General features: G+C 39.1%; 1 protein-coding gene and 2 long non-coding RNA genes across 3 annotated transcripts in view; 1 reads left to right on the top strand and 2 right to left on the bottom strand.

The window, feature by feature from the left end:
- Window positions 1–1,934, top strand: part of LOC102164889 (zinc finger protein 569) — a 60,931-nt gene extending 58,997 nt beyond the window's left edge. Inside the window, 1 exon segment of the mRNA XM_005664555.3 lies at window positions 2–1,934. Within this exon segment, the coding sequence (XP_005664612.3) occupies window positions 2–184 (183 nt within the window). The 3' untranslated portion in view covers window positions 185–1,934.
- The window catches only part of LOC110261285, a 42,437-nt gene that overhangs the window by 11,243 nt on the left and 16,763 nt on the right, over window positions 1–14,431 (bottom strand). The gene's annotated exons all lie outside the window — the stretch shown is intronic.
- Window positions 757–13,607, bottom strand: LOC102165098. Its single transcript, XR_001309094.2, has 2 exons — window positions 13,050–13,607; window positions 757–7,289 (listed from the first exon to the last, which is right to left on the bottom strand). It is a non-coding gene; the product is annotated as an uncharacterized LOC102165098 (long non-coding RNA).

The raw sequence follows: 14,431 nt of genomic DNA, 5'->3' as shown, positions 1-14,431 counted from the left end.
GAGAAGCCTTATCATTGTAATGAGTGTGGTAAGGCTTTCAGCCAAAAGTCGCACCTTGTTAGACATCAGAGAATTCATACTCATTAAAAATAGAAACTATGAATCTCATGAGTATGGAAAGCCTTCAGAAGGAATTACACCTCTTTACACATTACATAATCGGATCTATAGTGGAAATCTGTGAATGTGGGAAAGACTTTTGAACAAGGAACACATTTGTCAAAGAGGAGACTTCTTACCAAAGTCACAAATTGTATAATGAGAAAGCTGATCATCAAAAATCTTCAGCAGACATCTTATCTAATGGTAGTATTTGTCCAGCATTCTCATTAAAATCTGAAACAAGACGTTTACTCTCAGCATGCCAACATGATACTGGAGCTCCTTGCCAATGTCTTAAGCACAAAAAAACTAGAGAAAAAAAATGTAAAAACAATCTTTTACATTAAAATAGTTAATTATGAAATATGTTGATACAAAATATTTGAGAAGAAATGCAATATGAATTACTAAAATTTGAGAAAAATCATTGTCTGAAGACTTGACATTCTAAAAGAAATATGAATTTCACAGATCTCTAAGTTTAAAATACTTCCACTCAAGGTTTTTACCGATTATATTTTTAAAATTAACAAACTGATTCAAAATTTTATATAGGAGGAGTTCTGCTATGGTGCAGTGGGATTGGCAGCCTCTCAGGAATGCTGGGGCACACGTTTGATCCCTGGCCAGGCTCAGTGGGTTAAATGATCTGGTGTTGCCTGAGCTGCAGTGTAGGTGGCAGCCACGGCTTGCACTTGATCCCTCACCCAGAAGCTCCATACATAGCAGGGCAACCAAAAAAGAAAAAATATTTTCATATAGACATGTAAAGGACCACAAATAGCTGAGATAAACGTGAAAAAAACAGTCTACTATATATCGTCACATATTTATTTAAAATTATCATTTAAACAGTGTTTTTCTTTTTTTTCTTTAGGGCCTCACCCATGCCATATGAAAGCTCCCAGACTAGATGTCAAATCAGAGCCGCAGCTGCCAGCTTACGCCACAGCCACAGCCGCAGCAACACAAAGTGGGATCCAAGCCGTGTCTGCAACCTACGGTTCACAGCATTGCTGGATCCTTGACCCACCGAGTGAGGCCATGGATTGAACCTGCATCCTCATGGATACTAGTTGGGTTCTTATCCCACTGAGCCACGATGGGAATTCCTAAACAATGTGTTCTTGATGAGTAAATCAGTGGAAACAAATTGAGAACTGGAGGAAGGAGATGTAGGGATTTTGTGTATTATAGTGCTATTAAAATCATTAGAGAAAGGATGGTATTCAATAAATGGGAGATTTATAAAAACAACAAATATTAGCTACTTTGTACCATATACAAAAAAAAAAGAAACCCAAATAGATTGAAGACCAGAATATAAAAAGTAAGATTACATTATCTACAATGAAAGTAAAATGGACTATATCTATTAGAGTAAAAGAATTTATTTAAAAATACATGATTATGTAACATTCAATTCTATTTTAGTGTATTGGGTTCAAAGACACCAACATATGTACAAAGAGAGACATATATATCTCATGTTCACTGCATCATGGTTTGTATTAGTCTAAACTGAACAGAACATTTCCATTAGTAGAGGGATAGTTTGATACAATGTGATTGTTTCTGATAGAACACAATATTTAAAGACAAATTTGATATGTCATTACCAATAGATTACAGTGCATGAGGGAAAAAAGCAAAATGTACAATGAAATATAACATTTTTATAAATTTGATGGAACAGTGCAAAGAACAGTACTGTGTATTGGTCATGGATGCATTTATGACATTAGTTGCCTTTTAGAAAGTGGAGGCAGTTGTTATATTTATGTCTAACATTTCTTAAATAAAATGAAAGCAGATATGACAGTATTAACAAATCTGTTGTCAAAATTATGTTGGTTTTTTTAATTCTAAATTTCCTTGTTTCTCTAAAACAAGAATCAAATGTGTAGAGAAAACATGGACTAACAGAAACAATTTTTAAATGGATTCTTATTTTTGATCAGATACTAACATTTATTCAACATTATCTTTAATCATACACAAACCTAATTTGAATTAAGATAAGACATTGCTTACCCTCTCCTTATAATGTTAATTAGGATAATACAAATCAGAAGTATATAGCATTTGTTTTGAGTCCAGTTTTTTTTTTTTTATTTCAAATATGAGTTCCTTCCTACTCAAAAGCAGTGAAGAAACAAAAGAACTATTCAGTTGTTGAGATAATTGACTCTCCATTTGTTGAAAAAAAAAAATCACCCACATTTCGGTTGTGTTCAAATTGAAGGGAAAAGACCGTTCGTGCATACAGTAAAACGTAATGTTCTAACATATCAAGCCAAGGAGAGTTACCTTTATCAGAGCAGAGGCAACTTAAGTGTATTTCAACAAATTTTTCTTTGGTTTCTGGATCCTTAAATGGAGATGTAGATGCTGGTGCTTTTATGTGTGTCAGGTAAGGGCCCAGTGGATGTAAAAGTTTACTTCTTCCTATACCACAGGTGTTTTATATTCAGGCCCTTCAAATATATATGTATGTATGGCTCAAATTTCCTTTTCTGTGAATACTCCATGTATTTTGTCTATTTCTTTCTACTGGAACTTTCAAAAATGTTTTTATTTATAAATAATTACAGATTTACAGAAATTTGAAGAAATTATACCCTATGGTACTAGTTAGTGTATCCAATGTCCAGTTTCCCTTAATGGTAACATTTTACATAGCTATAGGACAATATCAGATTTGTCACTGATGTGATCTACAGGCCTTATCAGATTTCACACGCACTTGTGGATGTGTGTCTGTAGTTCTATACAATTTTATCTAGCCTAAGTTTGTGTTACTACCACCATCATAATGAAGATATGGAATTTACACCACAAAGATCCCTGTTCTACCCCTACAAAGTCACATCTATCCTTCTCTCCCCTCCTCCCCATTCCTAATCCCTGCAACTTCTAATCTATTCTCTATAATTGTGTCATATAGGGAATGTTCTATAAATGGAATCACTATATAACCTTTTACGATTTCTTTTTTTCACTCAGCGTAATTCCCTTGAGATTAATCTTATTGCAGATACAATAATTTCTCTTTTGGATTATTTCTGAGTAGATTTTTATGGTATTGATATATCATGGGTTCATTAATGCATTAAAAAATATTTGGGTTGTTTCCAAAAGTTTTTTGCTATTACAAATCTGTTACAAACGTTCTCTGCCACTTTATTGGTGGTTTTGTTTTTTCTATTTTTCGGTCCTCTGTTTGTTTCACTTTTTTTGTCTTACAGTGGGTTGAGAATTTTTTAGAATTCTGCTTTTTATTCTGGGTATACCCATGGCATGCAGAAGTTCCCAGGCCAGGGATCAAACCCAAGCCACAGCTACTGACAATGTCAAATCCCTAACTGCTAGGCCACCAGGGAACTCCTTAAAATTCAACTTGGATTTATCTATAGGGCTCTTAAGTACATCTCTTTGTGTAACTTTTTAGTAGTTACTCTAGGTATTACATTATACACATCACAATCTGTGTTTGTCATCACTGAATCAGTTGTAAAACTTATCTGAGGTCCTTTAATTTCCCCCACTTCATTGTATAGTTATCTTAAATGTTTCTTTCTTCCATATACCTGAAGAACTACAGGACATAATTAGTCATTTTTATTCAACCATCTAACATAATTTTGGAAACAACAGGAGAAATATAATCTATTAAATGTACCCATATTTTTACTGTTGTTCTTTCCCCATGACTGATACTCCATATTTCCTTTATCATTTCTCTTCTGCTTGATGAAGTTTCTTAAGAGTAGATCTCCTGACAGTCTTCCTTCAACTGAGCAGGTCTTCATTTCCTCCACTGCTGAAGAATCTTTTTTGCTGGTACAGAGTTCTGGGTTGACAATTCTTTCAGCACTTGGAAAATGTGCTACTTCCTTCTGGTCTTAAATCTATCATTTAAACCATTGTTTCCATGGAGTTAATGTGTCATTTCTCTCTGGCTGCTTTGTTTTTGGTTTTTTTCTTCCCCCCTGCAAGTTTATTTATGATGTGTCTGGGCATGGAGTTCATTGGATTTATCTTGTTAGGGGTTTGCTCAGTTTTGTGAATATGTAGGTTTATATTTATTGCCAAAGTTGGATTTTTTTGCCATTATTCCTTTGAATGCTTTATCAGCCTCACACTTTCTCCTTTATTTCTGGAACTCAGGATATTTTCCTCTCCGTTCATATTGGGTAATTGCTCTTGTTCTGTCTTCAGTTCACGTGTACTTTCCTCTGTCCCCTCCATTCTCTGGAGCACATCCATTGAGTCTTTTATTTTGGTTACTGTATTATTATTATTATTATTACTATTATTATTTGTCTTTTTGCCATTTCTTGGGCCGCTCCCGTGGCATATGGAGGTTCCAAGGCTAGGGGTCGAATCGGAGCTGTAGCCACCAGCCTACACCACAGCCACAGCAACTCGGATCTGAGCCATGTCTGCGACCCACATCACAGCTCATGGCACAATGCTGGATCCTTAACCCACTGAGCAAGGCCAGGGATCGAACCCGCGACCTCATGGTTCCTAATCGGATTCGTTAACCACTGCGCCACGATGGGAACTCCTGGTTACTGTTATTTTTAAGTTAAGAACATTCCATTTTGCAGTTCCCATTGTGGCGCAGTGGTAACGAACCTGACTAGTATCCATGAGGATGCTGGTTCAATCCCTGGCCTCTCTCTGTGGGTTAAGGATCCAGCGTTGCCACAAACCATGGCATAGGATGAAGATGTGGCTTGGATCGGCATTACTGTGACTATGGTATGGGCCAGAAGCTGTAGCTCTGATTTGACCCATAGCCTGAGAACTTTCACGTATCACAGGTATGGCCCTAAAAAGATGTACACACAAATTCCATTTTGGTCTTGTTTCTTTGCTAAGTTTATTTTTTTTTCATTTGTTTCAAGTGGGTACATAATTTATTCATTGAAGATTTTTTTTTTTTTTTGTCTTTTTCTAGGGCCGCACCCACGACATATGGAGGTTTCCAGGCTAGGGGTGTAATCTGAGCTGTAGCTGCTGGCCTACGCCAGAGCCACAGCAATGTGTGACCTACACCACATCTCACGGCAATGCCAGATCCTTAACCCACTGAGTGAGGCCAGGGATCGAACCCACAACCTCATGGTTCCTAGTTGGATTCGTTAACTACTGAGCCATGATGGGAACTCCATCACTGAAGAATTTCTAAGATTACTGTTTTGAATTTGTCAGATAAATTAGTCATCATGGTGTTGATATGTCTTGTTTTTCCATTCAGCTTGAGATTTTCTTGTTTCATATGATGAAGGATTTTTAGTTCTATTCTGGACATTTTGGGTATCAACAGAATAGGTCCTCTTTATCCTTCTATTTTGTAGGCAGTCACCCTTTGTAGGTGTAGCTAGGAAATCCAGGTTGGAGTGGATATTCTGCACCCTAATGAGCTCCACAGATTCCACTCAAGCAAAAGTAGAGCACTGACACCCACCTCATTTTCACTGGATGGGCATGAAAGTTAAGCTCTCTATTCAGCCTAGTTAGAACAGGTGGGGAGGATGAAGGAGGGAAAACAGAGCATCAGCTAGCACCACCCAGTTGCTACAGTTTGTTGAGTAGCGTTGGAAGTTCAGCATTGGGTCCTGATAACATGGAGGAAGGTACAAAGCTGATTGGTGAACAACACTGCCTGGGAACCACCTAATTCTACCTCATTGCTTTTGAGCCAGCGTGGAAGTTCATCCAACTTGACACTACCCTGTTGGTGAAGCAGAGACAAACTTACCTTACTGCCACTGGATGTAGCCCTAATGGGTAATTAAATTTTTCTTATTTTTAGTGTTATAATATATTCCGGTTACAAATCATTTGTCAAATATTTGCATTATAAATATATTGGAGTTCCTGCTGTGGTGCCAGGGCATCTTGGAGCGCTGGGACACAGGTTCAATCCCCAGCCCAATACAGTGGATTAAGAATTCTGCATTACTACAACTATGGCTTGAATCTGATCCTTGGCCCAGGAACTCCATATGCTGCAGGGCAGCCAAAAAAGAAAAAAAAGTAAGTTTCTGGATGCACATTTTAAGTGGGTTTTTTTGTTGTTGTTTGTTTTGTTTTGTTTTGTTTTTTGTCTTTTTGCCATTTCTTGGGCCGCTCCCATGGTATATGGATGTTCCCAGGCTAGGGGTCGAATCGGACCTGAAGCCGCTGGCCTACACCAGAGCTACAGCAACGTGGGATCCGAGCCGCGTCTGCAACCTACACCACAGCTCACGGCAATGCCAGATCCTTAACCCACTGAGCAAGGCCAGGGATCGAACGCACAAACTCAGGGTTCCTAGTCAGATTCGTTAACCATTGAGCCACGACGGGAACTCCTGGATGCACATTTTAAAGTTTAATATGGCTATTACCTAGTCTAAGATTTAAGTCAAGGTTCATTTTTCTTTTTTTTTAAACCTATGATGTCTAATTTTTTCAACACTATTTGTTAAATTTATCATTTCTCTATTTAGTTGTTTTGTACTTTTGTAAAAGATCAAGTGGCCTACTCATGTGAGTCTGTTTCTGAACTCTGTTCTGTTCCACTGACTCATGTATCTCTCCCTCTACTAACACCTCACTGTCTTCATTACGGTAGCTACATGGTGACTTCTCCCTTTATCCTTCTTTCTCAAAATTGCTTTATCCTAATTCCTTTGTTTACATATAACTTTGAGTCAGCCTGTTTTTTCAAAAGTCCTGCTTAGATTTTGATAGAATTGCATTACATACTTTTATATCATTTGGGAAAAAATTGAAATTTTTACCAATCCATAAGCACAATATGTCTCTTCACTTACTTAGCTGTTTGGGGGTTTTTTGCCATACCTGCAGCATTTTGATACCAGAGCTAGGGATCAAACCCATGCCACACCCGTGGCATATGGAAGTCCCCTGGCTATGGGTTGAATCAGCTGTAGCCAGTGGCCTACACCACAGCAAGGCCAGATCTGAGCCATGTCTGTGACCTACAACACAGCTCATGGCAACGCCAGATCCCTAACCCACTGAGCAAGGCCAGGGATCAAACCTGTGTCCTCATGGATCAAATTGGGGTGTTTGAGTCTTCAAACTTTGTTTTCCTTTTTCAATGTTGTTTTGATTATTTGGGCCCCTTGAAATTTCATATGAATTTGAGGGTCGGGTTTTGCAATCTGCAAAAGTAAAAAAAAAAAAAAAAAAAAAAAAAGGACTATTAGAATTCTGATGGAGATTGCATTGAATCTATAGATTGCTTTTCAGACTACTGCCATCTTACCAGTTGTTATGGACTGAATTGTGTCCCAACAACTCTTATGTTGAAGCCCTGACTCACAGTGTGAATATATTTAGAGATAGCATTCTAAAGGAGTCAATTAAGGTTAAATGATGCCTTAAGAATGGGACTCTTAGTAGGAGCTGTGTTCTTTATGAAGAGGAAGAAATACCAGGAATATGCACATGCAGAGAAAAGGCCATGTGAGGGCACAGCAAGAAAATGGCCATCTGCAGGTCAAGGAGAAAGCCTCTCATCTGCCGACACCTTGATCTTGATTACCCAGTTTCCAGAACTATGAGAAATAACTTTCTGTTGTTTAAGCCATCCAATCTGCAGTATTTTGTTATGGCAAACCTAGTACACTAATATGACACTATTGCGTTTTCCAATCAAAACTGGAATGTCTTTCCATTTAATTGTGGTTTTAATATTGTTCGCAATGTTTTATAGTTTTCAGTATACAAATCTTTCCCTCTATTTAGAGGTTAAATTTATTCCTATGTATGTTATTGTTTTGGATGCTATTATAAATAGGATTTTTAAAGTTCATTTTTGGATTATTAATTATAACTAATTTTTGTGTGCTGGTCCTATGTCCTGTAATTTTACTTAATTTATTGCTCTAGATTTTTCTGTGGATATTTTAGGATTTTCTATATATAGAATCATGTCATCTGTAGAGATAGTTTTAATTCTTCCTTTATAATTTGCATGCCTTTTATTTTTCTTGGCTAATTTCTCTGGCTAGGACTTCCAGTACAATGTTGAACACCAGTGGTGAAGTCAAATATCTTCTTCCTGTTGTTAAAAAAAAAAAAAGAAAAGAAAAAGATTCTCTGGTGGCTTAGTTAATGATCTGGCACTGTCACTAAGCAGTGACAGTGCTCCCACGGCATATGGAGGTTCCCAGGCTAGGGGTCAATTCGGAGCTGTAGCCACTGGCCTACTCCAGAGCCACAGCAACACAGGATCCGAGCCATGTCTGCAACCTACACCACAGCTCATGGCAACGCCAGATCCTTAACCCACTGAGCAAGGCCAGGGATCAAACCTGCAACCTCATGGTTCCTAGTCAGATTCGTTAACCACTGAGCCATGACGGGAACTCCGTCATGATATATATTTCCATTTTTTTGTGTCATCTTTGATTTCTTTCATCAGTGTCTTAACAGTTTTCAAAGTACATGTCATTTGCCTCCTTAGGTAGGTTTATTCCTAGGTAATTTATTCTTTTTGATGTAATGGTAAATGGGATTGTTTCCTTCTCTTTCTGATATTTCATTGTTAGTGTATAGGAATGCAAAAGATTTCTGTATATCCACCCTGTATCCTGCAATTTTACCAAATTCACTTATGAGCTCTTAAAGTTTTCTAATAGCATCTTAGGATTTTCTATGTATAGTATCTGCAAACAGTGACAATTTTACTTCTTTTCCAATTTGGGTTATTTTTATTTCTTTTCTGATTGCCATGGCTAGGAATTCCAAAACTGTTGAATAAAAGTGGCAAGGGTGGACATCCTTGTCTTATTCCTGATCTTAGAGGAAGTGCTTTCAGTTTTTCACCATTGAGAATGATGTTAGCTGTGGATTTGTCATAAATGGCCTCTATTATGCTGAGGTAGGTTCCCTCTGTGCCCACTTTCTCAAGGGTTTTTTTTTTTTTTAATCAGAAATGGGTGTTGGATTTTGTCAAAAGCTTTCCTACATTTATTGAGATGATCATGTATATGCGTTTTACTCTTTAACTTGTTAATGTGAAGTATCACATTGATTTGTGGATACAGAAGAATCCTTGCATCTCTGGGATAAATCCCACTTGATCATGTTGTATGATCCTTTTAATGTATTATTGGACTCAGGCTGCAATTATTTTGTTGAGAATTTTTGTGTCTATGTTCATCAGTGATATTGGCCTGTAATTTTTTTTTTGTTGTATCTTTACCTGGTTTTGGTATAAGGGTAATGGTGGCTTCATAGGATGAGTTTGGGAGTATTCCTTCCTCTGTGATTTTTGGAGGAGATTTTGGAAGAGTTTCAGGACAGGTGTTAACTTTTCTCTAAGTGTTTGATAGAATTTACCTGCAAAAGCCATTTGGTCCTGGACTTTTATTTGTTGGAAGTTTTTCAATCAGTTTCTTTTTCTTGTTTGGCTACATCTATGGCATATGGAAGTTCCTGGGCCAAGGACTGAATCCAAGCTGCAGCTGTGACCTATGCCACAGCTATGGCAATGCCAGATCCTTAACCCACTGTGCCACAGTGGGAACTCCTCAATTAGAGTTTCAACTTCAGTACTTGTTTTTTTTTTGTTTTTGTTTTGTTTTGGTTTTTTTCCCACTGTACAGCAAGGGGGTCAGGTTATCCTTAGATGTATACATTGCAGTTACAGTTTTTTCCCCCACCTCAACTTCAGTACTTGTGATTGGTCTGTTCATATAGTCTGTTTCTTCCTGTTTCGGTCTTGGCAGGTTGTATCTTTCTAATAATTTATCCATTTCATCTAAGGATGTCCATTTTATTGGCATATAGGTGCTTGTAGCAGTCTTTGATGATCCTTTTTATTTCCTGGATGTCATTTTTAACTTCTTTTTCATTTCTAATTTTTTGATTAGAGCCCTCACACTTTTTTTCTTTGAGTTTGGCTAAAGGTTTTATCAATTTTGTTATCTTTTCAAAAAACCAGTTTTCAGTTTCATTGATCCTCTGTGACAGTTATTTTCTAGTTTGTGGGTTGCCCACCAGTGAGTATGGGATTTGATTATATCATAAAAGCACCCATCCTACTATCTCACTGTGGCTTCTCCTTTGTCTTTGGATGTAAAATATCTTTTTATAGGTTCCAGTCTTTTGTTGATTGTTGTTTAGCAGTTAGTGATTTTGGTATTTTCATAAGTGATCTCAAATATTCCACCATCTTGTCTGAAATTGAGGGGCTGCTTTTAGATTTTTAGTTTGAAATTTGGATCCTTGCTGCCTCTTTCCTCATGTGCTGGTTATTATCACCTTGAGGTATAGAGGTGAGTCAACCCTTACATGCTCCCAGGGTGGCAGGACAGTGGCTGCATCTGCTCAGCAGGGGCAGTGCTTGGTCTTGTAGCAGTGGTAGTGGCCTATGCTGCCCCTGGAGCTTCTATATTCAGTACCCCTTTTTTCCTTTGCTGAATTTTTTTTAGTTTTTCTTGTCTGAGAAATCCACTCTCCTCCTATTCCAAATGATAATCTTGCTGGGTAGACTGTCCAGGGTTGCAGGTTCTTTCCTTTCAGGACTTTGAAATATCATGCCACAGAGAAATTAGCTACCTGTCTTATGGGGGGTCCCCTTGTAACTGACTTTCTCTGTTGTTAGAATGCTCTCTTTATCATTAACTTGTGGCATTTAAATTATATGTCTTGGTTTGGGTCTGTTTGGGTTTATCTTGTTTGGGACCCTCTGTGCTACCTATACCTGGGTATCTTTTTCCTTCTTATTTTATTTTTTGTCTTTTTGGGGCTGCACTTGTGGCATATGGAAGTTCCCAGGCTAGGGGCTGTTTGATTTGGAGCTCCAGCTGCCAGCCTAAGCCACAGCCACAGCAATGTCAGATCCAAGCCACATCTGCAACCTACACTGCAGCTCACAGCAATGCCAGATCCTTAACCCCCTGAGTGGGGGCCAGGGCTCAAACCCACATCCTCATGGACATTTGTCAGGTTCATTACTGCTGAGCCACAATGGGAACTCCACATTTCCTTCTTTAGGTTTGAGACATTTTCAGCCATAATTTCTCAAATATACTTTTGATTCCCTTTCTTTCCTCCTGGAACCCCTATTATGCATAGGTTGTCATGTTTTATATAATCTCATAGATCTTGTGTGTTTCTTTTTGTCTTTCTGTCTGCTGTTCTAGTTAGGTGATTTCCATTATTCTGTCTTCCAGAGCACTTATTCATTCTTCTGTGTCATTTATTCTGCTGTTCATTGCTTTTAGATTGGTTTTTATCTCAGCAATTACCTATTTTTGATTAATTCATCTTTATTACAGTGATCTCCATTTTTATTGATAATCTTTCTTAATTCCTTTTGTATTACCTCCTTTTTGAACTCAGGGTCCAGTAGACTGGTGAGGTCTGTTGCATTATTTGTTCTTTCAAAGGATTTCTCTTAGTCTTTTAATTAGGGGGAATCCTCCTGTTCCTTCATTTCACTTAAATTTCTCTGTCTCTTTGAATTTAGGAGAAACCGTTATCTACCATGGTCTTGAGGAATGTTTCTATGTGGGACCATCCCTATGTAGACTGTGTTTCTCAAACATTTTTGGTGCAAGAGCTGTTTCTGTTATATACAGATGCCCGACGTGTCTTTCCTCAGAGTGTGCTGGACATTATCCCCTTGATAGGGGGTGTAATCTGTGGTGGCTTCTCCAGACTGTGCTGGATGTGAGGCAGGGCCTCCTCTTTATTCTGTGGCTATCACTGCCCTCTCCAGGGCTGGATCTGCTCCTCCAATTGTTGGGAGTAGGAGTCCTGAAGTTAGGTTTGTTCACGTTCCATTGCCCTTGACTGCATGCCCTGCCCCAAAGATGACTGGTAAACCATGTGAGGTCCATGTGGTCACAGTGAACCTATTCACTGCCTGTGTAGGCATCCATGGTTCCACTCAGAAGCAGTCTGTATTTCACATCTCTTTCTCTGTTTTCATCCCAGATCTAGTGCAAGGCTCTGGTGTGGAGTAGACTGGGGCTGGGTGTCAGGGTGTTGGGGCTGTGCTGCTACCTGGGATCTGATCTACACTGACTTCTCCCAGGATCTGTCTTTCCCAGACAAGGTGCTAATCTGCAGTATGGACTGCATGGAACTAGGGAATCCTCACTGGGAAATCGGGAAGTGAATTTACTCTGTACACTTGCCAAGGGCCTGTCTGCCCAAGTTTTAGCACTTAGCTGCTGTGAGTTCTTGTGGCAATGCCCAGTGAGTGCACCAACATTGTCTGCTGCCACTGGACCTGCTGCCACCATGTGTGCTCACTGAAAACCAGTTCTACAGCTAGATCTGCCATTGCCATGTGCACACTAACAATGGGCTCCATAGCTCCCCATAGATCACATCCCAGGCACTTCCAGCTGTATCTCTGTACCTAGATCAAGTCCTCACCCAGGGCCTTTCTATCCAGGATTCAGTGCTTAACCACTGCACATTCTTGTGGCACCACTCAGTGCACTCACTGCAATGTCTGCCCAGCTAGTCCTGCTGTTTCCCTGTCTGTGCACTATGGTGGCCTGGATCATACCCTGGAGCACTTGTCGGTCTGAATCTTTGCACTGATTTCATGCCAGGCTTTAGTGTAGAGTGAGCAGGGCAGGGGCATTCACTCCTTCAGATTAGAATTGTGGCAAGGCAGCAACCACGAGTGCAAGGCTCTCTCCATCTGAATTGCTAGTGAGTGAGAACACATATATGGCTCATGAGTATAGCCTAGGCTTCTTCAACCCCATGTCTCAGCAGATTTCCTTGCAGGCAAGGGGATTTGTCTCCTCCATGCAGGACCCCAGAGGTGCCCACATTGTGAGCACATTCCCTCTCCCCAGGGTAAGGGTCCACCTGTGTGGATCTTCTCTTCCTTACAAATCCCTTCCAGGATTGCCAATTCTAAAGTAATACCTTTTTTCCTGTCCTACCTGGTTATATGTTGATCTTTCTCACTGCTTTGGTTGTACAGGAGATCTGCCAATTTCAGGTTAGTTTTCTGTGAGAATTATTCCACACAGAGAAGTATTTTTGATGTGTTTGTAGAAGAAGGTGAGCTCCACGTTCTACTACTCCACCATCTTGATGCTCTTTCCAGATCTCTTTGGGTTGCTATTTATTCACTTAGAATACCTTTTTCCACCACTTATCTTCGAACCTATTTGTGACAGTAGGTATAAAATGAGTCTCTGGGCAGCATATAATTGCATAAAGTTTTTTAAAAATCCATAATGCTGCATCTGTCTTTCAATTTGTAAGTTTATTCAAAGTAATTACTGATATACAAGACTTCTGTTTTCCTGTTTTCTGAATGTCTCATATGATTTTTGTTCCTCAATCAGTCTTCTGATAATGCCTTTTCTAATGTAACATTTTTTTTTTTAGGGCTGCACCCATAGCATATGGAAGTTCCCAGGTTAGGGGTCCAATGGGAACTGTAGCCGCTGGCCTATGCAAGAGCCACAGCAACACAGGATCCAAGCCACATCTATGACCTACATCACAGCTCGTGGTAATGCCAGAACCTTAACCCACTGAGTGAGGCCAGGGATCAAACCCGTGTCCTCATGGATGCTAGTTGGGTTTGATAACCGCTGAGCCACGATGGGAACTCCCTTTATTTCTTTTTCAGTATAACTTTAGTTAATTCATTAGTGGCAATTTGGAAATTAGTTAAGACTCATAAATTTATATCAGTCTACTTTGAATTGATACCAGTAGTTCAGTGACACACTAACTTTGCTCCTATTCACCTCACAAATTACATCTTTAACCATTATGTGCCCACTGACAAAGTTTTATAATTACTATTTTATGTATTTGTCTTTTTAATCAAATAAAGAGTTACAAATCTAAAATACAATGACAGGAGTTCCCATCGTGGTGCAGCGGAAACAAATCCAACTAGGAACCATGAGGTTGCATGTTTGATCCCTGGCCTTGCTCAGCTGATTAAGGATCCGGCGTTGCCGTGAGCTGTGGTGTAGGTCACAGATGCAGCTCGGATCTAGAGTTGCTGTGGCTGTGGCCTAGGCCGGTGGCTACAGCTCCGATTAGACCCCTAGCCTGAGAAACTCCATATGACGTGGGTGTAGCCCTAAAAAGACAAAATAAATAAATAAATAAATAAAAATTTAAAAAAATAAAATACAATGACAGCTTTTATGTATACATTTATGTAGTTATCTTTATCAGGGATCTTTATTTCTTTGTATAGCTTTGAGTTACTATCTCATGTCCTTCTGTTTCAGCCTTAAGAACTCCTTTTAGCATTTCTTATAGTGGCAGTCTAGTAGGGTTGAGCTCTCTTGGC

The sequence above is a fragment of the Sus scrofa genome, chromosome 6 (genome assembly GCF_000003025.6).
Source record: "Sus scrofa isolate TJ Tabasco breed Duroc chromosome 6, Sscrofa11.1, whole genome shotgun sequence".
Taxonomy (NCBI): Eukaryota; Metazoa; Chordata; class Mammalia; order Artiodactyla; family Suidae; genus Sus; species Sus scrofa.
Note: the sequence above shows the minus strand (reverse complement) of the source record. Positions and strands in the feature narration are given on the sequence as shown.